Source organism: Ascoidea rubescens, assembly GCF_001661345.1.
Source record: "Ascoidea rubescens DSM 1968 unplaced genomic scaffold ASCRUscaffold_2, whole genome shotgun sequence".
Taxonomy (NCBI): Eukaryota; Fungi; Ascomycota; class Saccharomycetes; order Ascoideales; family Ascoideaceae; genus Ascoidea; species Ascoidea rubescens.
Genome location: NW_017962914.1, coordinates 1,173,635 through 1,199,266, shown reverse-complemented (window position 1 = coordinate 1,199,266; position 25,632 = coordinate 1,173,635). Strand labels below are relative to the sequence as shown.

The following is a 25,632-nucleotide window of genomic DNA, read 5'->3' as shown; positions in this document are numbered from 1 at the left end:
ATAATAATGTACATTGAGAAGATGCGAAAAATTAAACTTGAAGAAAAGACAATCAAATCATTAAATTATTAAGTATTTGGCAACTAAGTTGTTAAAATTAAAAGTATTAAGAGTGTTGAGATTATTAAAATTATCAAGTGTTAAGTATTAAAGGTATTAAAAATCTCAAATTTTGAAATTTAAATGAGAACTAAAGAAATTATTTTAAAAAAAGTAATGAAATAAATGAGAAAAAAATTTAACAATTATAATCTATAGCGAGAGTATCATTAAAACAAAGCAAGCAAAAAAAAATATAACATAAGCGAATGCGATAATATTCCAATTGAAAAAAAAAAAAAAAGTATTTAGTAAAAACAATAGAGAAATGAAATTGAGATTAAATGAGTTTTCTTTTAAAAAAAAAAAAATAGCGAGTGATGATGCAATATAGAATATTAAGTATGAGATATAAAAGTCTGTTTGAGTAAAATCGATTGTTTTAATGATTAAAATCTTCTTTGATAAGATAGAGGAGGAGTTGTATTATAACTGAATTGAGGAAATGGAGTAATGTTTTCAAAACCAGTCCCTGATTTGTTAATTTTAGAATTACTCATTGGAGGCCATGTTCTGTAAGATGGTCTGCATTTTATGTTTGAATCGTTATCAAAAGTAACAGTTTTTTTAGGAGTTAATGGAACCTTTGGATTAATTGGCGAGTTTGAAGGTGAAGAATTGGGGCTTTTGAGAGGCGAATTTGAAAAATCTGGGGGGTAGAATTTGCTGTCTTGAACAGGAATATCAGAGTAATTTATTGGTATTTGATAAGCAGATTTTGCCTTTCTGAGTTTCTTTGCTGGGTGAGATTTGGTATTATCAGGCATTCTTGAGTTGTTTTTATTCGAAGCAGTTTTGTTGATGGAAGTGGTGGATTTGGAGTCATTAGGATCTGAATTGATAATCAGTTTAAATCTTAACTTAAGGTATTCTTTGTTAAGTAAGCCGGAGATCAATCTTGTCTTTTGAGATAAATTCAAGGATTCTAAGATTGACTGTAATTTTTTATTATTTTGAATGGAGAGATCATTATAATTAACACGATTATTAACGTTTGAGATTGATAATTTATAAAAGATTTTTAATAGTTCAATTAAGAAGGTGTGTTTTTCGATGATTAAATCGATTGAGTCCATTGAGCAGTCATACAAATTTTGTTCAGTATACTCAGAGATATGATATTGGCTATAATTTGAGGAGGAGGACGATGATGATGAATTGATATCATTATTATAGTCGATATTATTTGCGTCTAACATTTCATTGTGATAATATAGGAAATCAGATTTATAATTTGCAAATAGTCTTTGGAAATATCTTTTAAATTTTTTAATGTGAGATTCTTTAAAAGTTGATGAGAAATTGATTAAAATAAGTAAGTTGTTCATTAACACGTTCATTTGTTGTTGGAGAAGTGAGATGTTATTAATGTTTGACAAATCAAAATTGTATTTCAATTTTTGAGTATTTGAGAGGCAGACTAAACGATTGAGATTTATGCCTTCATATTGCTCGAAATCATCATTGAATTGTTTGATGACTTCTGGATAAATGATTTGAACAATTTGAATGATACTTTTGGTTACAATGTTTAAACTTAGACATTCTAATTTTGTGATTGGATCGATATAAATTCTATAAGAAGAGATAATAGCAGAGACACCGATGGTGTGAATATCGTTAATGTTAGTTATAATATCATTTTTGGATAGATTTTGGTTATTTTTAATCATGAAAAATCCTATTCTATGATTCAAGTTATCGTTATTGTGTTTTGCTATTTCGATGATAGCTTGTTTTTGGATAGGGTTGGTGATTTTGATATCGTTGACTTCCATTCCAGGAAACAAGCATATATTAATGGGTAAGATTAGCATTAAAGATGTTTTTAGGGATGACACTGGATTTGAATCTGGGATTGAATTTGGATTATTGTTATTATAATTATTAGCGGTATTGGTATTAGTGCTGTTATTGTTATTGTTATTGTTATTATGATTTTGGTGATTATTTTTGTCATCAAGACTATCATTTAATTCAATAATCTTTGAATAAGAAGATTCATTGGAGTTGAAATCGGAGAGATCATTTTGAACTTCGACTAGTGGAAAATCGTTACTTTTGATAAAATCTGTATTGATCCTTTCAATAGTTTGGAACTGCAAAAAATGGATTATGGAGGAGTTATTATCAAGGTGGTTATAATTAAAATTAAGAATTTTAATTAAAAAGCCATTTGTTTCACTGTTTCCAGTGAAGGGATTTGAAATATTAACAGCTACTAATGTTTGAGAGTTATAAGCATCGTATAATTTCTGTAAACTCGAAGTTGATAATTGTAGCTTTGTTAGGAAATTGATATTGCCCGGAGTAATAAAACTTTGGTACTTGGTGAGTGGAATGTAAATTCTGTCCTTTTGTTGCTGATTTGAATCAGAGTCCATGATCTAAAAATAAAAAAATAAAAAAAAAAATAAAACAAAAATAAGAAAAAGCGATGAATATTAAGTGAGCAAAAAGGGAATGAACGATGAATATAGGAAATCCAAACCAAATTCTAGCTATATGCTGTGGTAAAGCAAGTAAAGAAGATAGTTGTAAGAAGCGAGAACAAAAAGATAAGATAATATGAGAAGTATTTATACCAAATCAAGACAGCAAAGAGTAGCGAGAGATAGGATCGGGATATCTAATTAAAAGCTCTTTTTTTGAATCTAGCTTGGTGGAAGTAACTTGTTATCGTTTGTATGGCGATTCTTGTGATGAATATTATTGTGTGAGTACAGTTAGGAGAGGGATGATTGTTATTATTTCTCCCTGGATCTTGCGTCAACGAGAAACCTTATTTGGCAGTGTCTCAGGCTCATTCTAAAATTAAACTGTGTTTACTTGGTGCTCAAACCTAGAGCTGCGGGTAGAATTAGATTTGGAATATTCACCAATGGGAACAGTTGCAGATGCTTCTATAATTAGTTGACACACGTCAGCACGCGTTTGCACACCATACACACAGCTGCAGAGAAGGCCAATGCCAAGAGTGTTCCTTCCACGCAGAGTCACCTGCGTAAACTAACGTTGAGATACGCTTGGATCACCGAGCGTGCTGCGAAAGACCTTTTTGGGATGATGCTACGCATGATCTTTAGGGCTCGTCACCACAGGAGTTTCATAAAGCAGACAAAAAGAGATGAGAGGATCAGGAGAATATTGATGGATCAGGAGAAGACTAATGGATCAGGAAAAGATGAAGATCGAGAAAAGTGCCGAAGGAGCTTCAGAGCTGAGTCTGTTGTTTTTTCATATGCTTTTTGTTGGCAAAGAGTTTTATCGGGCTAAAAATACCCTTGATTTGCTGAAGAGGCATCACCTAACCCATTCTTTTCTCCCAACGATCACTAAGCAGCTCTTTTTGCAATAGCAGAATAACAGCACTCATAAATGAAACTGATTTCTTTTTTTACACTTGTCCGCAACCTGTTCTAATTTCATAATCGCCCTGAGATTACAACATCGAAATCCAGAAAATCCGCTTTACTTTCAATGTTGGTCAGTACATGATTTATTTATTTTTTTTACTTTCACAAACTATGGGTGGGTTCTCTTGTTTCAACGCAACTGTTTTTTTTTGCTCCATTTGTCAGTGAAAAAACCTAGAAAATAGCCAGGACATTACTAATTGACCAGTCAATTGGACATTTATCGTGATTTTATTTTGAAATCCCAGGGGCTGCCTGGGTTTGGAAATCGCAATAATTGTTGCAATACCCGTAGTAAGAATTACAGTATTATCCTAATATCACGAATCTAGAGCATTGCAAAGTTACTTGCTGAGCGATGCTCTTTTAGCTGGCTTAATCTTATTTGAAAATTTTGTCTCTTAATGTCTTAAATCTACACTTGATAATTTTATTATTTGCTCCCAACCATTAACATCGTATTGGTCGTATTTTCTGGTAAGGAACTCATTTTTCTCTCGTTTTGGTACTCCTTCCAGGTTTCACTTTAATCCCCATGTTTTATTAGGGTTCTAGCTCAAAATCCTTCGCTCTTCACCGGCTCATCCACTATTCCTTCACTATTTACTTATTTATTTACTTATTTATTTATACCTCCCACCAGTCCCTCTGATGGCTATTTATAAACAGATTTGCTACCTCAAGCCTGGACCGCCAACTTTGTGGATCCAACTCAAATTTATCTACTAGTAGACGCACAGCCAAACTTTAAAGCAACTTTATCTGAACTTAAACCGAACCTTAACGGAACTTTAATCTTTCACTGTTTTCATTTCAAATCTGAAAAAAAACGAAAACAATCGAGTCATAAATCCGTAAATCCATAAATCACAAATCACAACCATCAATTTTTCATATTTATCATCCTCTCATTTGTCTTTATTGATCCACTTCCACTGTTTTAGCATTTAGACTTCAAATTTCATTCAACTGAAAAGAAAAAATATATCTCATTTTTCTTTTCAAAATGGAAATTAATAGGATATTAGGTGGAATTTATTTAAGTTCTTATCAACCTTTAGCGATTGGTATGGACTTGAAAAAAAATCATAATATCACCAGCATTTTGTCTATAATATCTGGTGAAATCCCAGTTTATTATAAGAAAAATTATAGATTTAAACAGTTTCAAATTAACGATGATTCATCGACAAATATCTTAAAAATAATCCCAATTTCAAATCAGTTTATTGATTCTGTTTTATTCAATTCCATCTCTTCCTTTTCTTTTTCTTCTAATAATAACAATAATAACAATAATAATAACGACCTAAAGCATGAAAACAACTTATTAATCCACTGCTCAGCTGGTTTATCAAGAAGTGTTGCAATCTTAATAGCTTATCTCATGTGGAAATATAAGTTCTCCTATAAAATTGCCTTATATTCAATACAAAGAAAAAGACCTTCGGCTCAACCAAATCAATCTTTTGAATTTCAATTAAAATTATACGAAAAAATTTTAAAATCTCATAATCATAATCAAAATTACAATATTTTGCAAAACGACTTATACCTCGATTGGCTTTTTAATTTCAACTTAAATTTAAACTTGAACAAATCCAACTTTTTAAACTCAAATAATCAAAATTCAAATAATCAAGATTTAAATAATCAAAATAACATTGATTCTAACAAAACACTTTCTATCTACTTACGTTGTAAAAACTGTCGTCATGTTTTAAATCAAGAAAAGAAATCTTTCACTTTATCAAATAATAAATTGGTTTTCAAATCCCCTTTAAACTGGATGAAAGATCAACTACAGATCGAAAATAGCCAGCTGTTAACTTCAAACATGAGAAGGTTTTGCTGCCCAAATACAAAGTGCAGAAAAAAAATCGGTGGCTTCCATTTAGCTCAAAACCAAGAAAACCTCTTTTATTTGATTCCCTCAAAAGTCGATCAATTTAATTTAATATGATATATTATAAAACAAAGATTCATGCCTTGGAACGATTTCTTTCAATAATTAAAAAAAATAATAAAAAGAAAAGAAAAATGATTGTATAAAAATAAAGACAGATAATATAATAAGTTGTGTGAAAACTATAGAGAAAAAGAAAAAAAAAAAAAAAATAAACTATTAAACTGTTAAATATATGAATGTTTTTCAACAAAAATCCTTTAAAAAAATAAATATTTTAAATGGCTAAAAAAAATCCAAAATGTAACTTGATGAATTATCGTCAGATAAAATGCCAATGAAAAAAGAAAAAAAATGAATAAATGAAAATATGAATTTGCTCATTGGGTTTTATAACATAATAAAATTTAAACAGTGGTTTTCTCTTTTTAAACTAAAATATGTTGCAAGGCTTTAATGTTTCCAGAAAGCTCTGGAATTTGAGAGTGATTCGGAGCTTGACTGAGACCAATATTTGGATTGCTTATTACCATTTGCTGTTCCATTCTAGCCATTTGGGGATGAAATGATTGAACTTGTTGCATCTGAAAAGATTTCGCTTGAATGAAATGGACACCTTCAGAATTACCATTGTGTCCAGTGTTAGTAGGAACCAAGGGTGTTTTTTGTTTAATTTTAAATTCTTCGACTCTTGTATTAATATTAGAAATTGCTCCTGGCATTTGACTTTGATTCATTGCCTGATTCATTCCTTGATTGATACCTTGGCTCATTTCTTGGTTGATACCCTGGTTCATAATTTGACCCACGTCTGGATTCATGCCATATTGCATTGGTGCAATTTGGTTAATGCCCTGATTCATTGGAGCTAACTGATTCATGCCTTGATTCATGCCTTGATTCATTGGAGCTAGTTGGTTCATGCCNTGGTTCATAATTTGACCCACGTCTGGATTCATGCCATATTGCATTGGTGCAATTTGGTTAATGCCCTGATTCATTGGAGCTAACTGATTCATGCCTTGATTCATGCCTTGATTCATTGGAACTAGTTGATTCATACCTTGATCCATGCCTTGTGGCATATTCTGGGGTTGTGATAATGATTGCATGGCTAGTTGAAGTTGTGCAGGATCTGGTAATTGCAACGCTAAACTATTCTGACCCATGAGATTAGGATTATATTGATTAGATGGTAACATTGGATTAAGATCTGGAGGAGGTGCAATCGCATTAAGTTGATTTGGAGGAGCGTTAAGAGCACTAAAAGGTCCATTATTTGCATTTAATGGCAAATTCATTTTTGTCAAAAAATCCAAGGGATTGTCTGTTTCATTTGGCTTGGAATAAAGGTTGATATTTATCACTGGGTTCCCTGTAAATGTTGTTGAAGAACCTTTATAGTTCACATTTGCTCCATTTGATGCAAGAAGATCTGGCCTTTCCGATTCACCTTTTCCTAGATTTTGAACTGTCATTTCATTTTGCGCTGACCTTTTTCCATGTTCTTTGGGCTCTACAATAGTTAAAGGCATTGACGATACTTGCAAATCTTTTGAAAGTTCTTTATGGTCAACTTTCACAAGTTGGTTGGGGATATTTTCTTCAATCGTAATGACTTCATCGTCTAGCAACGCTAATATTTTGACCGTGATTAATCTGATTTTAAGAGTCTCCAAAATATCTTGAAATTTTGATTTAATTTCAACATCTCTCTCAAAAAATCTTCCAAGCTTTAATTTAAAATAAATTTTTAATATGTCAATAACAAAAGAAAGCTTTGTGTTAATATCTTCAATATTATCATCATCACAATTATAAAAATCATTGCTAACTGTGTAACCAAGAACTTTTTTAGAATTATCATTAAGATCACTATTGATTTCAAAATTGGAATGTTTACCTGTAGTTAAGTTATCAGCTTCACTAAGTTCACTATCACTAGAATAATGTTTCTTTTTTTTGTTAGTAACACGACAACTTAAAATATATTTCGTATCCTTGAAAAATTGATAAAAGAGTTCATTGTATTTTAACTTGAACTTTCCAATATTTTTAAAAGTTTGAAAATGATATATTTTGGATAACCCAGTTAGAATGTTATTCAAGTTTATTCTAATCTCATCCAAGTTTTTGAAATTGTATTTCAAATTTAAAATTGAAACTTCAGCTAAAGAAACCAATTTGATTAAATTAATGCCTTCATAAGTTTTAAAATCTAGCTTTGAATCCTTTCTGGTAATTAAATCATTTGGGATCAAAGCTTTTCTTTCTGGTGGAACAAAATTAGTAATCTGGATAATTTTTTCTGTTTTAATATCAACCAAGAGTGGATTTAACCCAGTCTTAACATCGTCGTAACCAGAACAAGAGCGAATTCGGGCTAATACACCGACCTGATAAATATCTGTTATGTTTTTAATTATATCAAATGGTTTAAATTTGGGATCTTTAATATAAAACAAACCAATCAATTGTTTATTTTTGTACAGTTGAAGAATGGCTTGTTTTTGAATTGGATTAATAATTTTCAAATTTGAAATATATAAATTTGGGAAAATTGGTTCAGTGATGGGTACAATGATAAGTAAAATTGAATTTCTGTTTGATTTAGAGCTTAAAGAATATTTATTGATTGAAGACATTGAAATTTTCAGATTAATCTTTGATAAATTTCTAATCAATTGTTTATTATTGTTATTGATGTTGTTATTACGCGTTACTAATTGTTGATCTGCTGGGTTTATTTGGTTATCATTTGTTAAAGAATAATTTCTTGAGGCATGAGGATGATTGTGGTGTTGAATTTGTAACTGATTTGGAGGGTTTTGAGTTTGGACTTGAAGTGAAGGACTTTGAATTTGCAATTGAGGTAGAGGGTTTTGGATATGTAATTGGTTTGGGTGGTTTTGAATTTGTAATTGATTTGGAGGATTTTGAATCAATTTTAAATCGAAAGTTTTTTCTTGAAAGGAGATACTTTTAAATCTATCAATTAAATTATCATCAACATAACCTAAATCATGCAAATCATTAAAATTTTTTATTAGTTGATTATTTAGTTTATCGTTTAATTTAATCCTTTCAATTTGGGAAGAGACTAATTGGTTATTAATATTAGGATCATTAGGAATTTTAGTGAGATCGATTTTTTGATCTTCAATTGTTTTCAAAAAAGTCTGATTATCAGTGTTTAAATTATTATAAAATTTTTGCTTTTCACGTTCTTCCAGGTTTTTATTTTCTAAATATGCTCTATTTTGATGGAATTTTAATAGTTTGGAAGGATTGTAATTTAGTTTTTTGAAAATCAAATCGTCATCGTCAATTTTGTATAGTTCTTCATCAATTGATGAGTTGTCACTGGAATTATCATCATCGCCGTAATCAGGGTCACTATCATTCAAACTTCTATTGTTGAGATTCTTATAAAAATAATCCGGATCATCATGATCATTAATTAATTCATTGAGGGATACATATTTTTTGAAAAGCTTATAATCAAAACCTAATTTTTTCAAATTTCTTTTAATGTAATATTTTTCAACCATTAATTCTCTTTTTTGGAAATTTGTTCTCTTAAGAGGAAGATTATTGATTGCATTAGGGTCATTTTGGTTTTTCATATTATTCATATTTTCCAACATGTCATACAATTTTTCTTCATCTTTAATTTGTTGTTTAATTATGAGATCAGGATCATTAGTGATATAGGCAGGATAAAACCCGGTTGGAAAATTCTTATATTTTTTTGATGATTCAGGCACAGCCTTAAGAGTTAATAGGGGTTGATAATTAATACCGGTGTTATTATTAGTATTATTATTGTTATTAAAATCGTCCTCATCCTCGTCCTCGTCCTCATCCTCATCCTCATCAAAATCTTCTTCATCATCTTCCATAAAAACCTGTCCTTGAGGTTGCATCTGTTGCATCTGTTGCATTTGACCCATTGAGTTCATTTGACCCATTGGATTCATTTGACCCATTGGATTCATTTGACCCATTGGATTCATTTGCTGGCTCATTTGACCCATTGGATTCATTTGTTGGTTCATTTGGCCCATTTGGCCCATTTGTTGTTGCATCTGCGAGTTAACCATTGGATCCATCAGAGGATTGAAATTCTGCAGTTGAAACTGCTGTTGTTGTGTGTTTGTATTAGTATTTCCATCTGATTTTGACCTTGAAAATGAAATGCTGAAGGTATGCCTTGTTTTTTTCTCCTTTTCTTTTTGTTGCTGTTGTTGCTGTAGCTGCTGCTGTTGTAACTGTTGCTGCTGTTGTTGTTGCTGTTGCAACTGTTGAAGCTGGAGCTGTTGTTGTTGGAGTTTTTGTTCAAGCTGTTGCTGATAGAGCATCTGCTGCAGCGGTTGCAGTGGCTGCAGAGTTTGGTTCATGTCCAAAAATTGGTTTGGGGGCTGGAAAGCACTGGGATTGCTGCTTAGAAGAAAACTGTTGATGTCCATGAGAGAAGATAAAGCACAAAATACTCTGAAGAAAGAGCTGAAGAAAGAGCTGAAGAAAGAGCTGAAGAAAGAGCTGAAGAAAGAGTTGAAGAAAGAGTTGGCTAAGAAGAAGCTATTTCATAAATATATCCCATAAATATCCCAAATCTGGGCTCGGCTTGTTTTGGCGTCTAATTACACTGGACCCTGAAATAGGGGTTTACTTCATCAACCCCAACCCCAACGCAGATTTACTCGATATAACGCAGATTCATGCATATATGCATGTTGACACATATAATTACATATCACGTGTTAAATCACAACCCTCTAATTGGGGTCTGCATGTGACCCAGAGACTTCCGAGGGCTCTGTGATTTGAAATTTTTCACTGATCCAAAACCAATTCAAGTTCAGTGAGGCAGTTATTTATCTATCAAATAGAATTGTCAATGATTGAGTGATCATTTCTAGTGCTTGCTCATCTTTATTCAACTTACAACACGTAGCATATTCCACAGTGCTTACATACGCCCATCTCTATTAGTCTGCTGCAAATTACTTCTCCAAAATGTCTGATGTAGAATCGGCTCCTGCTCCTGCTCCTGCTCCTGTTGATTTCATGGATGCTTTGAAACAGTCCAAAGCAAAACAAGAGGACAAAAAAGTGGTTTTGAAATCCAAAAAAGAGAAAGAAAAGGAAAAAAAGGAAAAGGAAAAACAAAGAAAAAAAGAATTAGCCAAAAAGAAGAAAGCTCAACAACAACAAAAGAAACAGGAAATAGCTACTATAAATCAGAAAAATGCCCAACAAGTCCAACAAGCCAAAGATGATTCCCCTTCTCCCTCTCCATCTCCTGCTCCTCAATCAAAGTCTGCTGTTGGAGGAAAGAAAAATGCCAAAAAAGGTGGTAAAAAAGTCAATGCAAGCATTGCTTTGTTGAAAAAACAAATGGAGTTAAGAAAACAAGCTGAAGAAGAAGAAAAAAGAAGAATAGAAGAAGAAGAAAGATTGGCCAGAGAAGAAGAAGAGAGACTAATTGCTGAAGAAAAAAGAAAAGAAGAATTGAAGAAAGCAAAAAAAGAAAAAGAAAAATTAAGGAAAGAAAAATTAAAAGCAGAAGGTAAATGGCTAAACAAAAAACAAAAAGAAGCTAAAAAAGAACAAGAAAGAAAAAAACAATTGTTTTTGGCTTCAAGTAATATTCAAATTGCTGCTCTAGAAAATAATGAAGCCTCTAAATCAAAGAAAGTCGTATACGGGGACAAAAAGAAGAAATTAAAGAAACCAAAATCAGTTGATGAAGAATCTTTATCCAAATCTGCTGATCCATCTCAATCTACTCAAAATTTTCTTGAGGATAATGAAGAAGACTCTTTCATTGATGAAGCTTTAGTTGATGATTGGGAAGCTATGGTTATTGATGATGATGAACCTCTTAACGAAAATTGGGAAGATGATGCAGACGAGGCAGATAATCAAGAAAAAGAGATAGAAAAAGAAGATCAGAAATCTAAAAAAGGTCAAACTCAAGCTAAACAAGAGCTTATTTCTTCTGCAACACCTGCAAATGTTTCTTCTGCTCCAGCTGTACAGAAAAATAGCGCAACTCCAGAATCCACCAACTCACCTATTCTTCCTTCAAAATCTTCTTCAACTACTCAATCCAAATCTAAAAAAGATCTACGTTCTCCAATTTGTTGTATTTTAGGTCATGTTGATACCGGTAAAACTAAGCTATTGGATAAAATTAGACAAACTAATGTTCAAGGTGGTGAAGCTGGTGGTATTACCCAACAAATCGGGGCCACTTATTTTCCAATTGATGCAATCAAAAAGAAGACTGTTGCTATGGCTGAATATGAAAAACAAACGTTTGATGTTCCCGGTTTATTAGTTATTGATACACCGGGCCATGAATCCTTTACCAATTTAAGATCAAGAGGTTCTTCCTTATGTAATATTGCTATTTTAGTTATTGATATCATGCATGGTTTGGAACAACAAACTATTGAATCAATTAGATTGTTAAGAGATAGAAAAGCTCCCTTTATTGTCGCTTTAAATAAAATTGATAGATTATATGATTGGCAAACTATTCCAAATAATTCTTTCAGAGATTCGTTTTCTAAGCAAAAGCACACTGTTCAACAAGAATTTGACGATAGATACCAAAAAATTAAAGTCCAATTGGCAGAACAGGGTCTTAATTCTGAGTTATACTTCCAAAATAAAAATATTGCCAAGTTTGTTTCAATTGTTCCAACTTCTGCTGTTACTGGTGAAGGTATTCCTGATCTTTTATGGTTATTATTAGAATTAACTCAAAAAAGAATGTCAAAACAATTAATGTATTTGTCCGAAATTGAAGCAACTATTTTGGAAGTCAAAGTTGTCGAAGGTTTTGGTACTACTATTGATGTTATTCTTTCTAATGGTGTATTACGTGAAGGTGATAGAATCGTACTTTGTGGTCTAAATGGCCCGATTGCGACAAATATAAGAGCTTTGTTAACCCCTCAACCACTTCGAGAGTTGAGAATCAAATCTGAATATGTCCACCATAAAGAAGTTAAAGCAGCTCTTGGTGTTAAAATAGCTGCCAATGATTTGGAAAAAGCAGTTGCCGGTTCTAGATTATTAGTCGTTGGTCCAGATGATGATGAAGAAGATTTCTTGGACGATGTTATGGAAGATATTACTGGTTTATTGGACTCTGTCGATAGTTCTGGTAGAGGTGTGACAGTTCAAGCATCCACATTAGGTTCTCTTGAAGCCTTATTAGATTTCCTTAAAGATATGAAAATTCCTGTTATGTCTGTTGGTTTAGGTCCTGTTTTTAAGAGAGATGTCATGAAAGCAACCGCAATGCTTGAAAAGGCTCCTGAGTTGGCTGTTATGCTTTGTTTTGATGTTAAAATTGATAAAGAAGCAGAACAATATGCTCATGAGCAAAACATTACAATTTTCAATAAAGACATTATTTATCACTTGTTTGATGAATTTACTGCTTATCAAGAAAGATTACTTCAAAAGAAAAGAGAACAATTTGCTGATTTTGCAATTTATCCAACTGTTCTTAAAACCATTCAAATTATCAATAAAAGAAATCCAATGATTATTGGTGTTGATGTTGTTGAGGGATCCTTAAGAATTGGTACACCAATTTGCGCTGCTAAAATTCATCCAGAAACAAAACAAAAAGATATTTTATTATTGGGTAAAGTTGTTAGTTTGGAAGTCAACCATGAGTCAAAAAGTATCGTCAAGAAAGGTCAAACTGCTGCAGGTGTTGCCATGAGATTAGAAAACGCTTCTACAGCCCAACCTACTTGGGGAAGACATGTTGATGAAAAAGATACATTATACTCTTTAATTACAAGAAAAAGTATTGATACTTTGAAAGATCCTGCTTTTAGAGATCAAGTTCCAAGGGAAGATTGGTTATTAATCAAAAAACTTAAACCAATATTCGAAATTAAATAGAGAATCTCATCTATTTAAATTCTTGTTATTTTCTATTTTCTATTTTCTATTTTTTTATTCTCTATTTTTTTATTTTCATTAGCACGTTTTGTCTGTTACATTTTTTTTTTTAAAATTAATTTAGTTTAGGAATCCTTAAGTAGTTAGTGGATAAAATAAAAACTTATAATTAAGTTTATTGAAAAACGTTTCTATTTAGTGTTTTTATTTAAGCATCTGAATATAATGGGTTTAATATATAAACAACAAAAAAAACAATGGAAAAATGAAAAAAAATGAAAGTTTTAAAAAAAATTATATAAATCAAATACAATATTACAAGAGTTAATTCAAAGGCATTTTGGCCAACACATCGAAACTGCCAGTACCAACATTTGACAACTTACCAATAACAAGTCTTGCAGAAGGACTATTAAGTTCTTCTCTGGTGTTATTCAAAACAGCCTCAGTAAGGAAATTGCAAGTAGTTTCATAACTCATTTTCATAAATGGAGAGGTGGACAATGCAATACCTTGACGATTGAAAGCAAGATAGGTACCATCTCTAGTCATATAATCGGCAATCAAATCCAAATGACGAGAATTAACACCAATACCATAGATGTTAAAAACATTGTAAATTTCATTAACAATCGTGTTTCGAGCAGCTTCAACACCGTAGGTAGTTAACATAGCATAAACATCGTTGGATGTAATACCATTAACATCAATAATATCATCTTGTTCCCACATAGGATAGAAGTTAACTCCAGCAGTGGTAAAAACTCTTTTTTGACCTGATTTAACTGATGGACGATAACATCCGGAAATTTTCTCAATCTCCCTAACAACAACTTTGTGGCAGACTTCTTCAACAATTTGAAGCATAAGCAATTTTTCTGTTTGAGTGTTTAAGTCTAAAGTAAATTCACACCATTCACCATATTTGTCATCAAAATTAAATTGTGAAATGAGGTTGTGTGAACTTATAACAGATGATTCACGTTCCTTTGCATCTGTTGATTTCACCGAATAATTTACTTTAGAATGTTTTTTAATGGATGATTTTTTCTCATTTTCATCTTTATTCTCATCTTCATTTTCAGACTCCGAATCTGAATCTGAATCTGAACCTGAACCTGAGCTTGAATCAGAACTATTAGAATCATATTCTTCTTCTGAAGTAGCTTCTCCTTTTTTTATAATTTCAAGTTCTTCATCATCTGGATCATCGTAAGAAGTAGATTGCTTGCCTTTAGAACGCTCTTTTTGGGTATCTGCATCAACATCAGCATGTTTATCTGCTTTAAAATCTTTAGTCTCGGTCTTGCTTTTGGAAACAGGTTTGCTTATCTCTCTGGCTGTTTTCTTTTGTTTTTTTACTTCTCTTGAAACATTGGTCTCCAAAACTTTCAAAAAGTCATGTATTATACATTTTTCCAAATCATTTTGTGATACATCATACTCTTCACCATATTCCTCATTGGTGTAGAATGTTATGTGAATATTGTATGACCTAGAGGCATCAATGTTATCAGCAGAAACACCTGTACTTTCCACAACAGTGACCTTATCAATTAATTGAGACAAACAAACTTTATCTACTGAACGACGGAAAGCATCAGCTTGTTCATCAGTGATATCATCAAGAATAGGCAATGTCATTTGTGGAGTTTTAATTGAGGTTGATGCAGTCATAACAATTTCTCTTAAACGTGGAATACCCAATGTGACATTAGCAGCACCATGACCAGCAAAATGGAAAGTGTTTAACGTCATTTGGGTCGAAGGCTCACCAACGGATTGACCTGCAATAATGCCAACAGGTTCTCCAGCATTAATCAAAGACTTCATGTATTTCAATTGCATGAATGCACGAAATTTCCTAGTTGATAGACCTCCTGAACTCTTTTTTGAAAATAATTTAGGATTCTCTTCCATAAAAGTATTCACAGAAGATTGGAATTCTTCAGAAACAGAACCAAGATATTTAGAAGGATTAAATAAATTGATTACTGGATCATATTTGATGTCCTGTTTATAAGGAGGGAGTCCAGAATTTTTATCTAGCTGTTTCATAACCTTTCTGGAGTATCTAGCTGCAGTTTCAAAATCAATTAGATGTTGTGCATCTCCAGGAGAATATTTTTCTAAAAATGCATCATAGTTTTCTAAACAGAACTTGAATTGTCTCATATAAGATTCTTTTGTGACATCAATGGAATCACCGCCGTAAAAAAACTCAATTAATGTACCATCAGAATTTCTTACTGTATTATCATAGGCAACATGCACACCTTCTAATTGTTTAATAAGACATCTTTGTAAATAACCAGAATTTGCTGTTTTAACAGCGGTATCAATCAAACCTTCTCTACCAGCCATACAATGGAAATAATATTCTTGGGGTCTTAGACCAGAGTAGAAACGCTGTTTGATAAAACCACCAGCTCTGACACTGGTTTCATAAGATGGAAACGATGGCAATGATTTACCTGAAACCATTAAAGGTACTCTCTTACCTTCTAATTCTTGTTGACCTAAAAGACACATAATTTGAGAGACATTCACAGGAGTACCTTTGGCACCAGACAAGGACATCATTTGCATTGCATTAGAAGGAAATTTTTTCATTGTACCATCTGGAACACACTTTTTGTCAACTCTACTTTTGATTCCTGAAAGTGAGGTTTTATAGGAATTATCTAAAACAGCAATTTTGTTAGCATCTCTTGAAATTTCCTCTAATCTCTTTAATAATTCTGGATCATCGACAGAGACATCCTTGCTTAAATTGGCCACGTCAGAAGCTATTAATCTACCCAAGTCACCAGTTTCTTTCAAAATATCTTTTCTCCATTCATCTCCTTCTGGAGTTAATCTTAAATCATCCATACCACAAGTTAAACCATTTTCTTGATTGAATGTGGTAAATAATTTTGAAAAAACTGACAAACAGTTACTAGAAACATCAGGACCATAGATTTCATGGAGAGCATGGATGATACCATATTTAGTAGCACCATACTGCGATTTGTCTAGAATACCACATAACAACTCACCATCTTTGAATAAAACAGTATTTTCTTTAGATCCATTACCCCAGTATTCATTTTTAATTTTATTTTCCGATGTCAAATTAATACCTGGCGTGTTTAAGGGTTTAATATTCAACAAAATAGTTGATATTATTTGTTTTCCTGTCCATAATGGAACAGGTTTTAAAATAGCTGGGATGACAGTTTTTATTCTGTTACTATTTGTGTGACCATCTTCAGGTCTCAAGCAATTGTAAATAAAATATTGGTATTTTTCTTTTGTGAAAAATGATTCTTTGTTGGTTAGCCAAACTCCAGCAGAAAGATGATCCTGAATCAAACCTCTGACAGGAGAACCAGAAGTGGGTGTTAGATATTGAGAATCGGTGTTAGCTAAATTAAAGGCTTCAGATCTTGCCATTTGAGATTGAGGGAAATGCATATTCATTTCATCTCCATCAAAATCAGCATTGTAAGCACCAGTGTTTGCATAATGAATTCTAATTGTTTTTTGACCCTGAAGAACTCTGACTTTATGGCCCATCATAGAAGCTTTGTGTAAAGTTGGTTGACGGTTCATCAATACAATATCGTTGTTGTTAAGGTGACGATAGACTTTTTTATTTACAGCAATTGAGGAAGGAGTATTAAGTGAAGGGGTAGTCAATTGGTTGGCCAAAGCTTTTCTTTGCTCAAGAGACATTCCAATTAAAGAGATCAAAGAGCCATCTTCATTTTGAATTTGAACAGCCCCTGGCCATTTTTCAGGACCATTGATGACATATTGACGAAGCTGGGAAGCATTGTATGATGTTACAGGTTCTGGGAAGGTTAGTTTTTTAGCGAAAACAGGTGGAACTGCTACTTGATTGGTTTCAATTAAAGGATCAGGAGAAATAACAGATCTTGCAGCATAGTTAACACGCTTTCCCATCATATGTTTTCTGAATAAACCTTCTTTTTTCTCCAAAATTTGTTTGACACCTGGTGGAGGATCTCTTGAAACATTCAGATTTTGGTTTTTGGCAGAATCAATAAGACCATTGACGTTGTTTTGCAAGGTAACAAATCCATTCATCAATCTATTAAACAAAAGCTTTCTTTCGTCAGGAGACTCTGCTTTATCTTTCTCGAAATTTAAGATTCTTTCGTTGATTTCCTTGATGCTTATTATTGAAGAAAGAATTTTTGAAAGTATTTCATTTTGAGCATTTTCATGAACTTGATCGCCAAGTTTAGAAGGAAGTCTGAATCTAGTAGGAGGAACAATAATTGCATGAAGGAAAAAAATATCAGCATTAATGCAATTCTTTTTTTTAGTGATGGAAGGCCTTGAGTTGAATATCAATTGAATAATGGCTTGTTCATTCTTAAAAACAGATCTGAGAATATTTCTAACTTCCATAGATAAAACATATTTTGATCCGGCTTTATATTTGACATTTGGAAGAGAAGAAGCATCTGGATCGATTTCTTCATCCTCGTTAGTTTCTGGGATTGAAGACTGTTTATTTTCAGTGATCATTCCATTTCTATTGATGCCTTTGATTCTATTGTGAATGGTCTGCTTTTCGGTTAAGGAGGCTTCAAAGATTTTTGAGTATCCATCCTTTCTGTAATTTGGGTTGAACATTGAGCAGTTTTCGCATTTTTTTTTAGCTGAGACTGTATGGTAGAACTCGATAATGAGTCTCTTTCTAATTTCTTGAATTGTTGGACTTGTTACACCAGAGTTGGATGTTTTTCCCTCCTGCAAAGCATTTTGAATAGCATTGTCAGTAAAAGTTTGTTTTGCTGAGATCAATTTTTTGATCTTGAATTTGGAAGTGTTTTCAGTGTTTGCGTCTTCTGAATTTTCTTCTTCTATGGCCTCGTCCATTTCTCCATCGTTTTGAAGATTTATCGAGTCAAGAGCTGTAGCTTCTTTTAACAATCCGTACTGGATAAGCCTTAGTTTACACTCGAAATGATGGACCTTTGAGTGGGTCAATTTGAAAGAATGGCAGTATATACAGGACATTCTTAGAAAGTTGAATAGATGGAGAAAGAACAATGGATTGTAGATTGGAATTGGCAAGTCGATATGGCCCTGATGTCCTGGACAAAACTTTTCATCGAGACCACAAGTAGCACATAAATTTCTTAAAAAAGCACCCAATGCCAAATCGTACAAACCACCATTAATTGGATGGCCCAAGTTGTCAAAAACAGAGGGACTTGTTATTTTTTTGGCAGACAAGTCTCTGATCTCCTTAGCAGAAAGAATATTGAAGTCAACATGTTTGATCTCAGAACCCACAGGAGTAGCAATGTTCATTGTTGGTATCTGGCGTTGGTGTAGCTGGGCAGTTAATGGCTAGTCACAATATGCTCAGGATGTTGGGGGTCAGGATATTGGGGTTAAGATATTGAGAAGTATCAACAGCCATCAAAAACAACTGAAAAGTTCAAGATCCAAAAAAATTTCAACCTCATAAAAATTTTTCAAACCGGAACTGGGTGCAACCGAGGGCTGTATATAGTCGGATATGACTCGCGCACAAAAACAAAAATTAAATTGCGCGCAATTTATTCGGTAAATGTGGGAGAAAAAGAAGGTGAAGGTGAAGGTGAAGGTGAAGAAGATGAAGAAAAAGATGAAGATAAAGATAAAGAAAAATGCTTATCAGCTGTGCAAAGCAAGGCTTTCTTCAGCTATTGATTTGTTTCCTTTGTGCATTTTCTATTGGAGAGAGTCTGGAAAACAAATGGTTTTTGAGTTAAATAGTCGCGTTCCCATTTGAGTTAACTTTCCTATCGTATTTTGCAATGAGATAGTGTTGATTGTGATCAAGCGATAGCAGTTCAATAGCAGCTGCAGTGATTGTTATTCCAGTTCTGGGCTGGTCTGGTCTATATGTTTGAAAGTGTCTCTGTTTAGCGACATTGGTTTTGTGGTGATTGGCTGGTTGGTGGATCACTGCTATAGGCTTTGTGTTGGAGATTGCTTATCTGCTGGAAGAACTGGCAGTAAGATCGATCACATATTTGTATCAAGCGACGTTGTTCTGGGGAAAGTGGGCTTGTCAAGAGCTCTATGAATGGAGAGATACGATCCTGGTTGATTGCCATAGTTCTTATCTTCGTTGGGCTTATTTATAACGGCTCAAATCCATCGGTTTGTGATGGAGATGACTTTAAATTGCAGCCCATGAAATATAGACAAGAATGTCTTCAGTTTTATCATCAACGTTGCCCTCTAGCTGGTTTACTAGCAACTCGATCATTGACATTATCAACAATGAAATTGTTTACAAAGACTGGATCTATCTTGGACCAATCACCAGGTTTTTTAAAGATATAAACGAGTCTCATATTCAGTATGATTTCGGTATTAAAGACTCCAGGTTTTTTATTTTATGTGAACATGACGAAAATTCCCAGCATGTTTCTGGCTATTTGGGCGACTACCAAACTGATGTTATAACAAATGGAAAAAAACTAGATGAGTTGAATCAAATTGCAACCCAACTAACTGAAACCGGTTTGATTTTCATAAATTTTCAAAGAAATCCAAAGGCTTCGTTATTTGACCATTTTGGCCCAGTTCTATCTTCACTAATCAACAAGATTAATTTCAGAAAATTGCGTTACAAAAGAACCTTGATCTACACTGCAAAGTACAATTTTATGACTTTCCTTGATGGTTATCAAGAATGTTTGCACTGCTCTTACACTCATCCTTTGCTATCCAAAAACTACAACCTCAGCTCATATGAGATCAAAAACCATAAACACTTCTCTCAACACATTGCGTTACCAGACCAGAACAATGAAATCGAAGTGGAAAACGACCAAACCAATGCCTTGTTTTTGTATTTCTTTCCAATTTCAACCTTGAACATCTATGGTGGTGGCATGAACTGCTTTAGAGTCATACCAATCAACAAAAACACTTCAAGAATGGAAATTGACTACTACTTTGACAACGAAAGCGTCACTGGGCCCAATGCTGACCCCAACAGTGAGTTTGAAAAGTACTTCAGGTTTTGCAGACAGGTTCAAACTGAAGACTTGGAGCTATGTGAAGCTACTCAAGAAAACCTCGACATTGGTGTCTATCAAAGTGGAACTCTCAATCCCCATAAAGAGAATGGGGTTATCTTCTACCAAGGCTTGATTCGAGACAGAGTCGTCAAGGCAGCCAACGAAATCCTCTGTTCCTAGCCCCAGCTTCCTTCTATATATATTCTCTAATGCAATAGCCAATACTCGTCAAAATGTAGAAGATTAATAATCAGCACTTTTCGAAAGGCCCAAAAGAAATTCTGTATAAATCCGCCCTTTGCAGATTTGTAAATTTTCTTTCTCACTTCAAATAAAAACCACTGCAAATTGTTCTCATGGCCTCCTACACCATCAAAAAAGGCTTTACCATCGACCAGCAGGAGCTTCTAGATATTCCCATCGTGGAATATCCTCCATTTAAGTTGAGGTCCTCCTTGTACGACAAAGATCCTGTCATTTGGGTCCATCTTCTTGAGGCCTACATCCACTTGATGGCCTTTTTATCTTCTGACGAATTCACTGTTCCATTGAATGAAAAGTCCCACGACCAATTGAAGCTGTTCATCAAGGGCTATTTGAAGGAAACCTCTCAGGAAGAGGGAAAGGTCTTCACCTTGGGTGCTGTCAATCCTCAAATCAGAGAAAATTCTGCGCAGTTGAAGAGCCTCGTCTTTCAATTCATCAAGAAAAATGGTCTACTCGACTTGAAGTTCAATGGCTCTGCAACCTGGGATCTAATCAAGTCCTATGTCAAAGTTGATCCAAGATCTACCAGAAAGATAATAGATGGCTCCTTTGGCAATGGCTTTATAAATTCTATTTCTTCGGTTCAAAAAAATATTTTGTTTATGGTGAGTAACACCAAATTTCAACTCGAAGACATAAAAACCTTAGCAATACTACTAGACGTTGTTAATATTCAGTTTAACAATACCAATGAAAAAAAAAAGGCAAATAATAACGAAAAACAATACAAAGTAAATAACAAAAGATCCAACCAACTCTCAAAAGGAAGCAACAGCAATGCAGTGTTTTCCTTTACGAGCAAATTTAATACTCTTTCTTGGATTGAATCCTTAGAAAAATACTATTCGAATGGAGAAGGTGCCCATTCTGAAATGGCCAAGCAGTTGATGTTTATTTCTCTATTATCTTGTTCATTAGAAAAAGTTTCTCAGTTATTTATTGAATTGGGCATCACTAATATTCATTCTTTAAAAATTTATCCACTTTTCACTTCGGTTGTTTTAAGTGGTATTTATAAAACTGCTCGACCTGGTTTAGAACAACGTTTGCCATTTTTGAATTTTGATCAATATAAACAACCAGATACACACCACCAACTAGAGATAAGTAGTGCTTCAGTTGGCCCTTCAAATTCTTTTGCTGTTAATATAAACCAAGAAGATCTTGATATGATCACAGATTTATTTCCCCAAGTTACAAAATACCAAGCAAGAAAATTATTAGAACAATATATTGATATTGAGACTCTTACTAATAAATTATTGGAAGATCCTGATTTACCCAATTCAATTCCCAAGGAAGAACCTATACAACAACAACAACAACAACAACAACAACAACAGCAGCAGCATATAAAGCAACAGGTAAAGAGATCAATTTATGATGGTGATGATATTTCAAATCTAAAGATAAGTTCAAAGGATGTTACTTTTGGTAAAAAGAAATTTGCGTTAAACGATAACTTGGAAAATGAAAACAAAAGTCGTGAAAAAACTTTATCTATGGCTCTAAAATTATTATATGAATCAGATGAAGACGAACCTGATGATACTTATCTTGAAGCAGAGATTGCAACTGGAGTTAATTCCGGCTCCAGCAGCAATACTAATAGCAATAACAAAAGTAATAACAAAAATAGTAATAATGATAATAATAACAACAACAATAATGAATATGATAAGATTGAAAAGATACTTTGGAATATATTTAAAAAGACACCACAAGATTTAACAAAAACATCTAGACATAGTTCAACCAGAAAAAATTTAAAAAAAACTACCAATTGGTCAGACGAACAAATCGAAGGATGGGCACGTATGATTGTTAAGAGTCCTAAGAGGGCTAAAATATTGGAAGAAAAATATATGTTTGATGGTAAACAGGAACTTTTGATCCCAAGCACATCTTATAGAAGACTGGCCTATGAAGAAGATATACATGAGAATCAAACTGAAGAGAGAGAAAAAGAGAAAGAGATATCAAATACAAAGTCTAGAGGTAGAAGATCAAATATAAATAGCCCCAGTTCCAGTTCTAATACCAATTCGAATGCCAATTCTAATAATAAATTTAATAATAAAACAAGACAAAACAGGACAAATCCAGGAAGAAACAATAGTTCTGCTAATAATAATACTGAAAATAACACTACTAATCGTACTGATACTGACAAACAGAATAATAAGAACAGTGATAACAAAAATAAAGATTATGCTTGGAAAGAAAGAAATAAATCTAAAAGAGGGAATCATAATAGAAAAGCAGGTCACGATAGAAAAATGGCATTCACTTTGCCCAATGCCTAATGAATATGCTATAGTAATTAATAAATAATTTGCATTTATTGCTTTGTTTGACAGGAGAGAATAAGAAAAAGTTTTATTTGAAATCTAAGATAATTAGTTATTGAAAAGGATTAATAAAGAAAAAAAAATGGGGAATGAACTAATGGGAAAGAAAAAAAAAAGATTTTATATAATACAAAAAAAAAGAGGAGAATATTTACTATTTTTGCTAAAAAACATCCTCATCGTCATCCGATTCATCATTATCAGAATCAGAATCATCAGAATTTTGTTCAGGACCATCATCATCTTCGAATAATTCAGGAACAGGATATCTTAAAATGCAACCAATACCAGTTAGATTTTGTAATTGAACTCCAGAATCATGTAAAGTTGAAAAAATGGTGGCTTTCCCACCAGTTCTTTCAACTTGATCGACAAGGTTAAGATATTTTTTTCTAATATTTGGATCATCAGCTCTGAACTTTGTATCAGTTATTAGGATGTTTTGAACGACACCCATCTCAATAGCTTTAATTACATCAACATCACCATAGCAAGCAGTATAATCATCATCATTAATTTTTTTTAAAAATTGATTTAAAATATGAATATTTATTGAGAATTTTGTATCAGCTAATTTTTTCAAGACAGATTTATCTTTTAAGATTTCATCTAAACTTTGCAAAAGGCCAGTTGAAGAATGAGCTATTAAGAATTTTTGTTTTGCATTCAAAACTAATTTATCAGTTTTTGCTTGAGCAGTTTCAATAATTTTTTTTAATAAGTCTTGGGCCCAAAATCCTGGAGAAGATATTATAATAGCTTTTAATTTTTCTAGATTAAAAGTTGTTTTTAATTTTTCATAAATTTGATTATAAAAGGAGTTTAAGGCTTTATCATATTGGGAATTATCACCTCTTCTTTTCTTGGGGAAAGATTTTGTGACGTTAGTTTTGAAAATGGAGACAGTTTCAGTTAAAAGACAGAAGTTAGCTAGACCTTCATCTAATAGAATGGCACCAACTTCAGCTTTTTGATCTATTGTGCAAGATTGTAGGATTTGTAAAGATACTTTATCCCATTGTTCTAGGTACAAGTTAAAGGGGTGATTAAAGTCGATTTGAACAGATTCAAAGGAGTTTTTGGATACGAAATCATTTTCAGATGTAGTTCTACCTTGTAATCTAATCGAATCATAGTTTGATTTATAGTCAATTTTTTGAACGATTAGTTTTAACACCAAGATTTTTTTTTCTATTTTAGTTTTGCCATTCCCAAATTCCTTTTTGAAGTTGTAATTTGTTTTGATTTCTATTTCAGTATGGTCTTTTTGGATTAAATTATAGATGGCCCATAGGTCTTCATTGTCTTCAGCTTGTAGTCTGACGTAACCAGATTTTTGTTTATCAATTGCTTTCTTGAGGATTTTCATTTTTGAATTAAAGAAAAAATATTAGGAGTGTTTGGAAATTATAATAAAAGAAAATATAAGAGGAAAAAGCAAGACGTTATCATGGGGATGATTAGGCTTTATATAATGGATAAAATTTGTCCAAGTGGTTACAGAATAAATGTATTGTTGTTGAGATGATAAAGCTGAAGTTCTCTATTTGTCTTTCTGAAAATTTTTAGCTTTTGTTTTGTGAAACCGTGGGACTGGATCAGACATGGAGAAGCATAAAAGAGCAGGAAAGAGCCTAAAGTTTAAAAGGAGATGATGAAAATAAGAATAAGAATAAGAATAAGAATAAGAATAAGAATAAGAATAAAAATGAAAATGAGAACTCACAATTGAAAATTGATGGCCAGGGATGGGTTTTTGAGAATAATATTGTGCAGTGTATTAGTTGGCGGTCGAAAGAAGCTCTAGCATTGCCTTGAAGTTCTTGATCACCTTTGAGGAAATGTTGTCGTTAAGAACAAGAAGCTGGCCTCCTAGATACTCTGTGCCCTTGTTATTGAGCATCAAGGTCCCTTCAAGAACAAGACAGTTGTAGACAATGATTTTGGAGCCTAAAGGAACTGGCAATGGGTTGAGAAGAGCATTGGCAATGCTGGATCTGTCTGAGGAGTGAAGGAAGTCCAAGTTCTCCAATTCAAAGGCATAGCAGAGGTTTCCCTGGGAGTCTTGCAAGGTCAATTTGTAGATGGCGTTCAAGGAGCTGGTGTCTGTGAGGGAGTTGCTGTCGGTGTCGTTGTCGTTGCTAAGGTCGACGCTTTTGATGATTCTGTTATTTCTGTTAGCGCCAGAGCCTTTCTTTGAGTTTCTGAGCTTGTCGGTAGACACAGCGAGAGGGTTCTGGAACTCGAGCCAGTTGTCGATCTGATTGAACTTGGACTGTTTGATGTTGTCGATGAACAAGATCTGGAAAAGCACAGGCTTGTTGAGAATGGTCTTGAAGCTGCGCTGGGTGGTGAGAGCTGGAACAAATGAGTTTCGCGAGGCCTGGAGAGCTCTCTGGTTGGAGGCAGAGGAGTCGAAGGTGGGCGAGTCTCTAAAGATGTCTGCGTTCAAGTAGCTGGGATTGGCAGCCATGGGAAGAAGAAGCAGAGGAAGTAGAAACAGCAGAAACAGCAGAAACAGCAGAGGAAGCAGAAGCATCTCTGGCGGTACTTTTGACATTTTTGGCAGTTTTCACATCCAACATCCACAGGGATTATATCTGGATCTGATAAAG

At 33.2% G+C, this 25,632-nt stretch overlaps 9 protein-coding genes across 9 annotated transcripts; 4 read left to right on the top strand and 5 right to left on the bottom strand.

The window, feature by feature from the left end:
- Nucleotides 1-436: 436 nt before the first annotated feature.
- Nucleotides 437-1,296, bottom strand: ASCRUDRAFT_74508 (uncharacterized protein). The gene has a single exon (XM_020192715.1). The coding sequence runs from the start codon at nt 1,173-1,175 to the stop codon at nt 489-491; it is 687 nt and encodes a 228-aa protein (XP_020049426.1). The 5' UTR covers nt 1,176-1,296; the 3' UTR covers nt 437-488.
- Nucleotides 1,297-4,521: 3,225 nt separating this feature from the next.
- ASCRUDRAFT_12163 (phosphatases II) lies at nt 4,522-5,604 on the top strand (the record flags this gene model as incomplete). The annotated part of the gene is made up of 1 exon (XM_020188896.1): nt 4,522-5,604. The coding sequence occupies one exon, from the start codon at nt 4,522-4,524 to the stop codon at nt 5,476-5,478; it is 957 nt and encodes a 318-aa protein (XP_020049425.1). The 3' UTR covers nt 5,479-5,604.
- Nucleotides 5,605-5,734: 130 nt separating this feature from the next.
- ASCRUDRAFT_74507 (uncharacterized protein) lies at nt 5,735-9,984 on the bottom strand. Its single transcript, XM_020192714.1, has one exon. The coding sequence runs from the start codon at nt 9,888-9,890 to the stop codon at nt 5,850-5,852; it is 4,041 nt and encodes a 1,346-aa protein (XP_020049424.1). The 5' UTR covers nt 9,891-9,984; the 3' UTR covers nt 5,735-5,849.
- A 507-nt stretch (nt 9,985-10,491) lies between these two features.
- Nucleotides 10,492-13,356, top strand: FUN12 (translation initiation factor eIF5B; the record flags this gene model as incomplete). Its single annotated transcript, XM_020194406.1, has 1 exon — nt 10,492-13,356. The coding sequence occupies one exon, from the start codon at nt 10,492-10,494 to the stop codon at nt 13,354-13,356; it is 2,865 nt and encodes a 954-aa protein (XP_020049423.1).
- Nucleotides 13,357-13,673: 317 nt separating this feature from the next.
- Nucleotides 13,674-18,898, bottom strand: RPA190 (DNA-directed RNA polymerase I core subunit RPA190; the record flags this gene model as incomplete). The annotated part of the gene is made up of 1 exon (XM_020192713.1): nt 13,674-18,898. A coding segment is annotated over exon 1 (4,592 nt), but the record flags the coding sequence as incomplete, so codon positions are not given.
- Nucleotides 18,899-19,586: 688 nt separating this feature from the next.
- Nucleotides 19,587-20,549, top strand: ASCRUDRAFT_22970 (uncharacterized protein; the record flags this gene model as incomplete). Its single annotated transcript, XM_020189765.1, has 1 exon — nt 19,587-20,549. A coding segment is annotated over one exon (963 nt), but the record flags the coding sequence as incomplete, so codon positions are not given.
- Nucleotides 20,550-20,812: 263 nt separating this feature from the next.
- On the top strand, nt 20,813-22,945 carry CUE3 (Cue3p; the record flags this gene model as incomplete). The annotated part of the gene is made up of 2 exons (XM_020190021.1): nt 20,813-22,533; nt 22,753-22,945. Coding segments are annotated over 2 exons (1,914 nt in total), but the record flags the coding sequence as incomplete, so codon positions are not given.
- Nucleotides 22,946-23,180: 235 nt separating this feature from the next.
- Nucleotides 23,181-24,386, bottom strand: ASCRUDRAFT_31107 (translation release factor eRF1; the record flags this gene model as incomplete). The annotated part of the gene is made up of 1 exon (XM_020190247.1): nt 23,181-24,386. One exon carries the CDS (start codon nt 24,384-24,386, stop codon nt 23,181-23,183), a length of 1,206 nt encoding a protein of 401 aa, XP_020049419.1.
- A 411-nt stretch (nt 24,387-24,797) lies between these two features.
- On the bottom strand, nt 24,798-25,490 carry RMI1 (Rmi1p; the record flags this gene model as incomplete). The annotated part of the gene is made up of 1 exon (XM_020191373.1): nt 24,798-25,490. The coding sequence occupies one exon, from the start codon at nt 25,488-25,490 to the stop codon at nt 24,798-24,800; it is 693 nt and encodes a 230-aa protein (XP_020049418.1).
- Nucleotides 25,491-25,632: the final 142 nt, after the last annotated feature.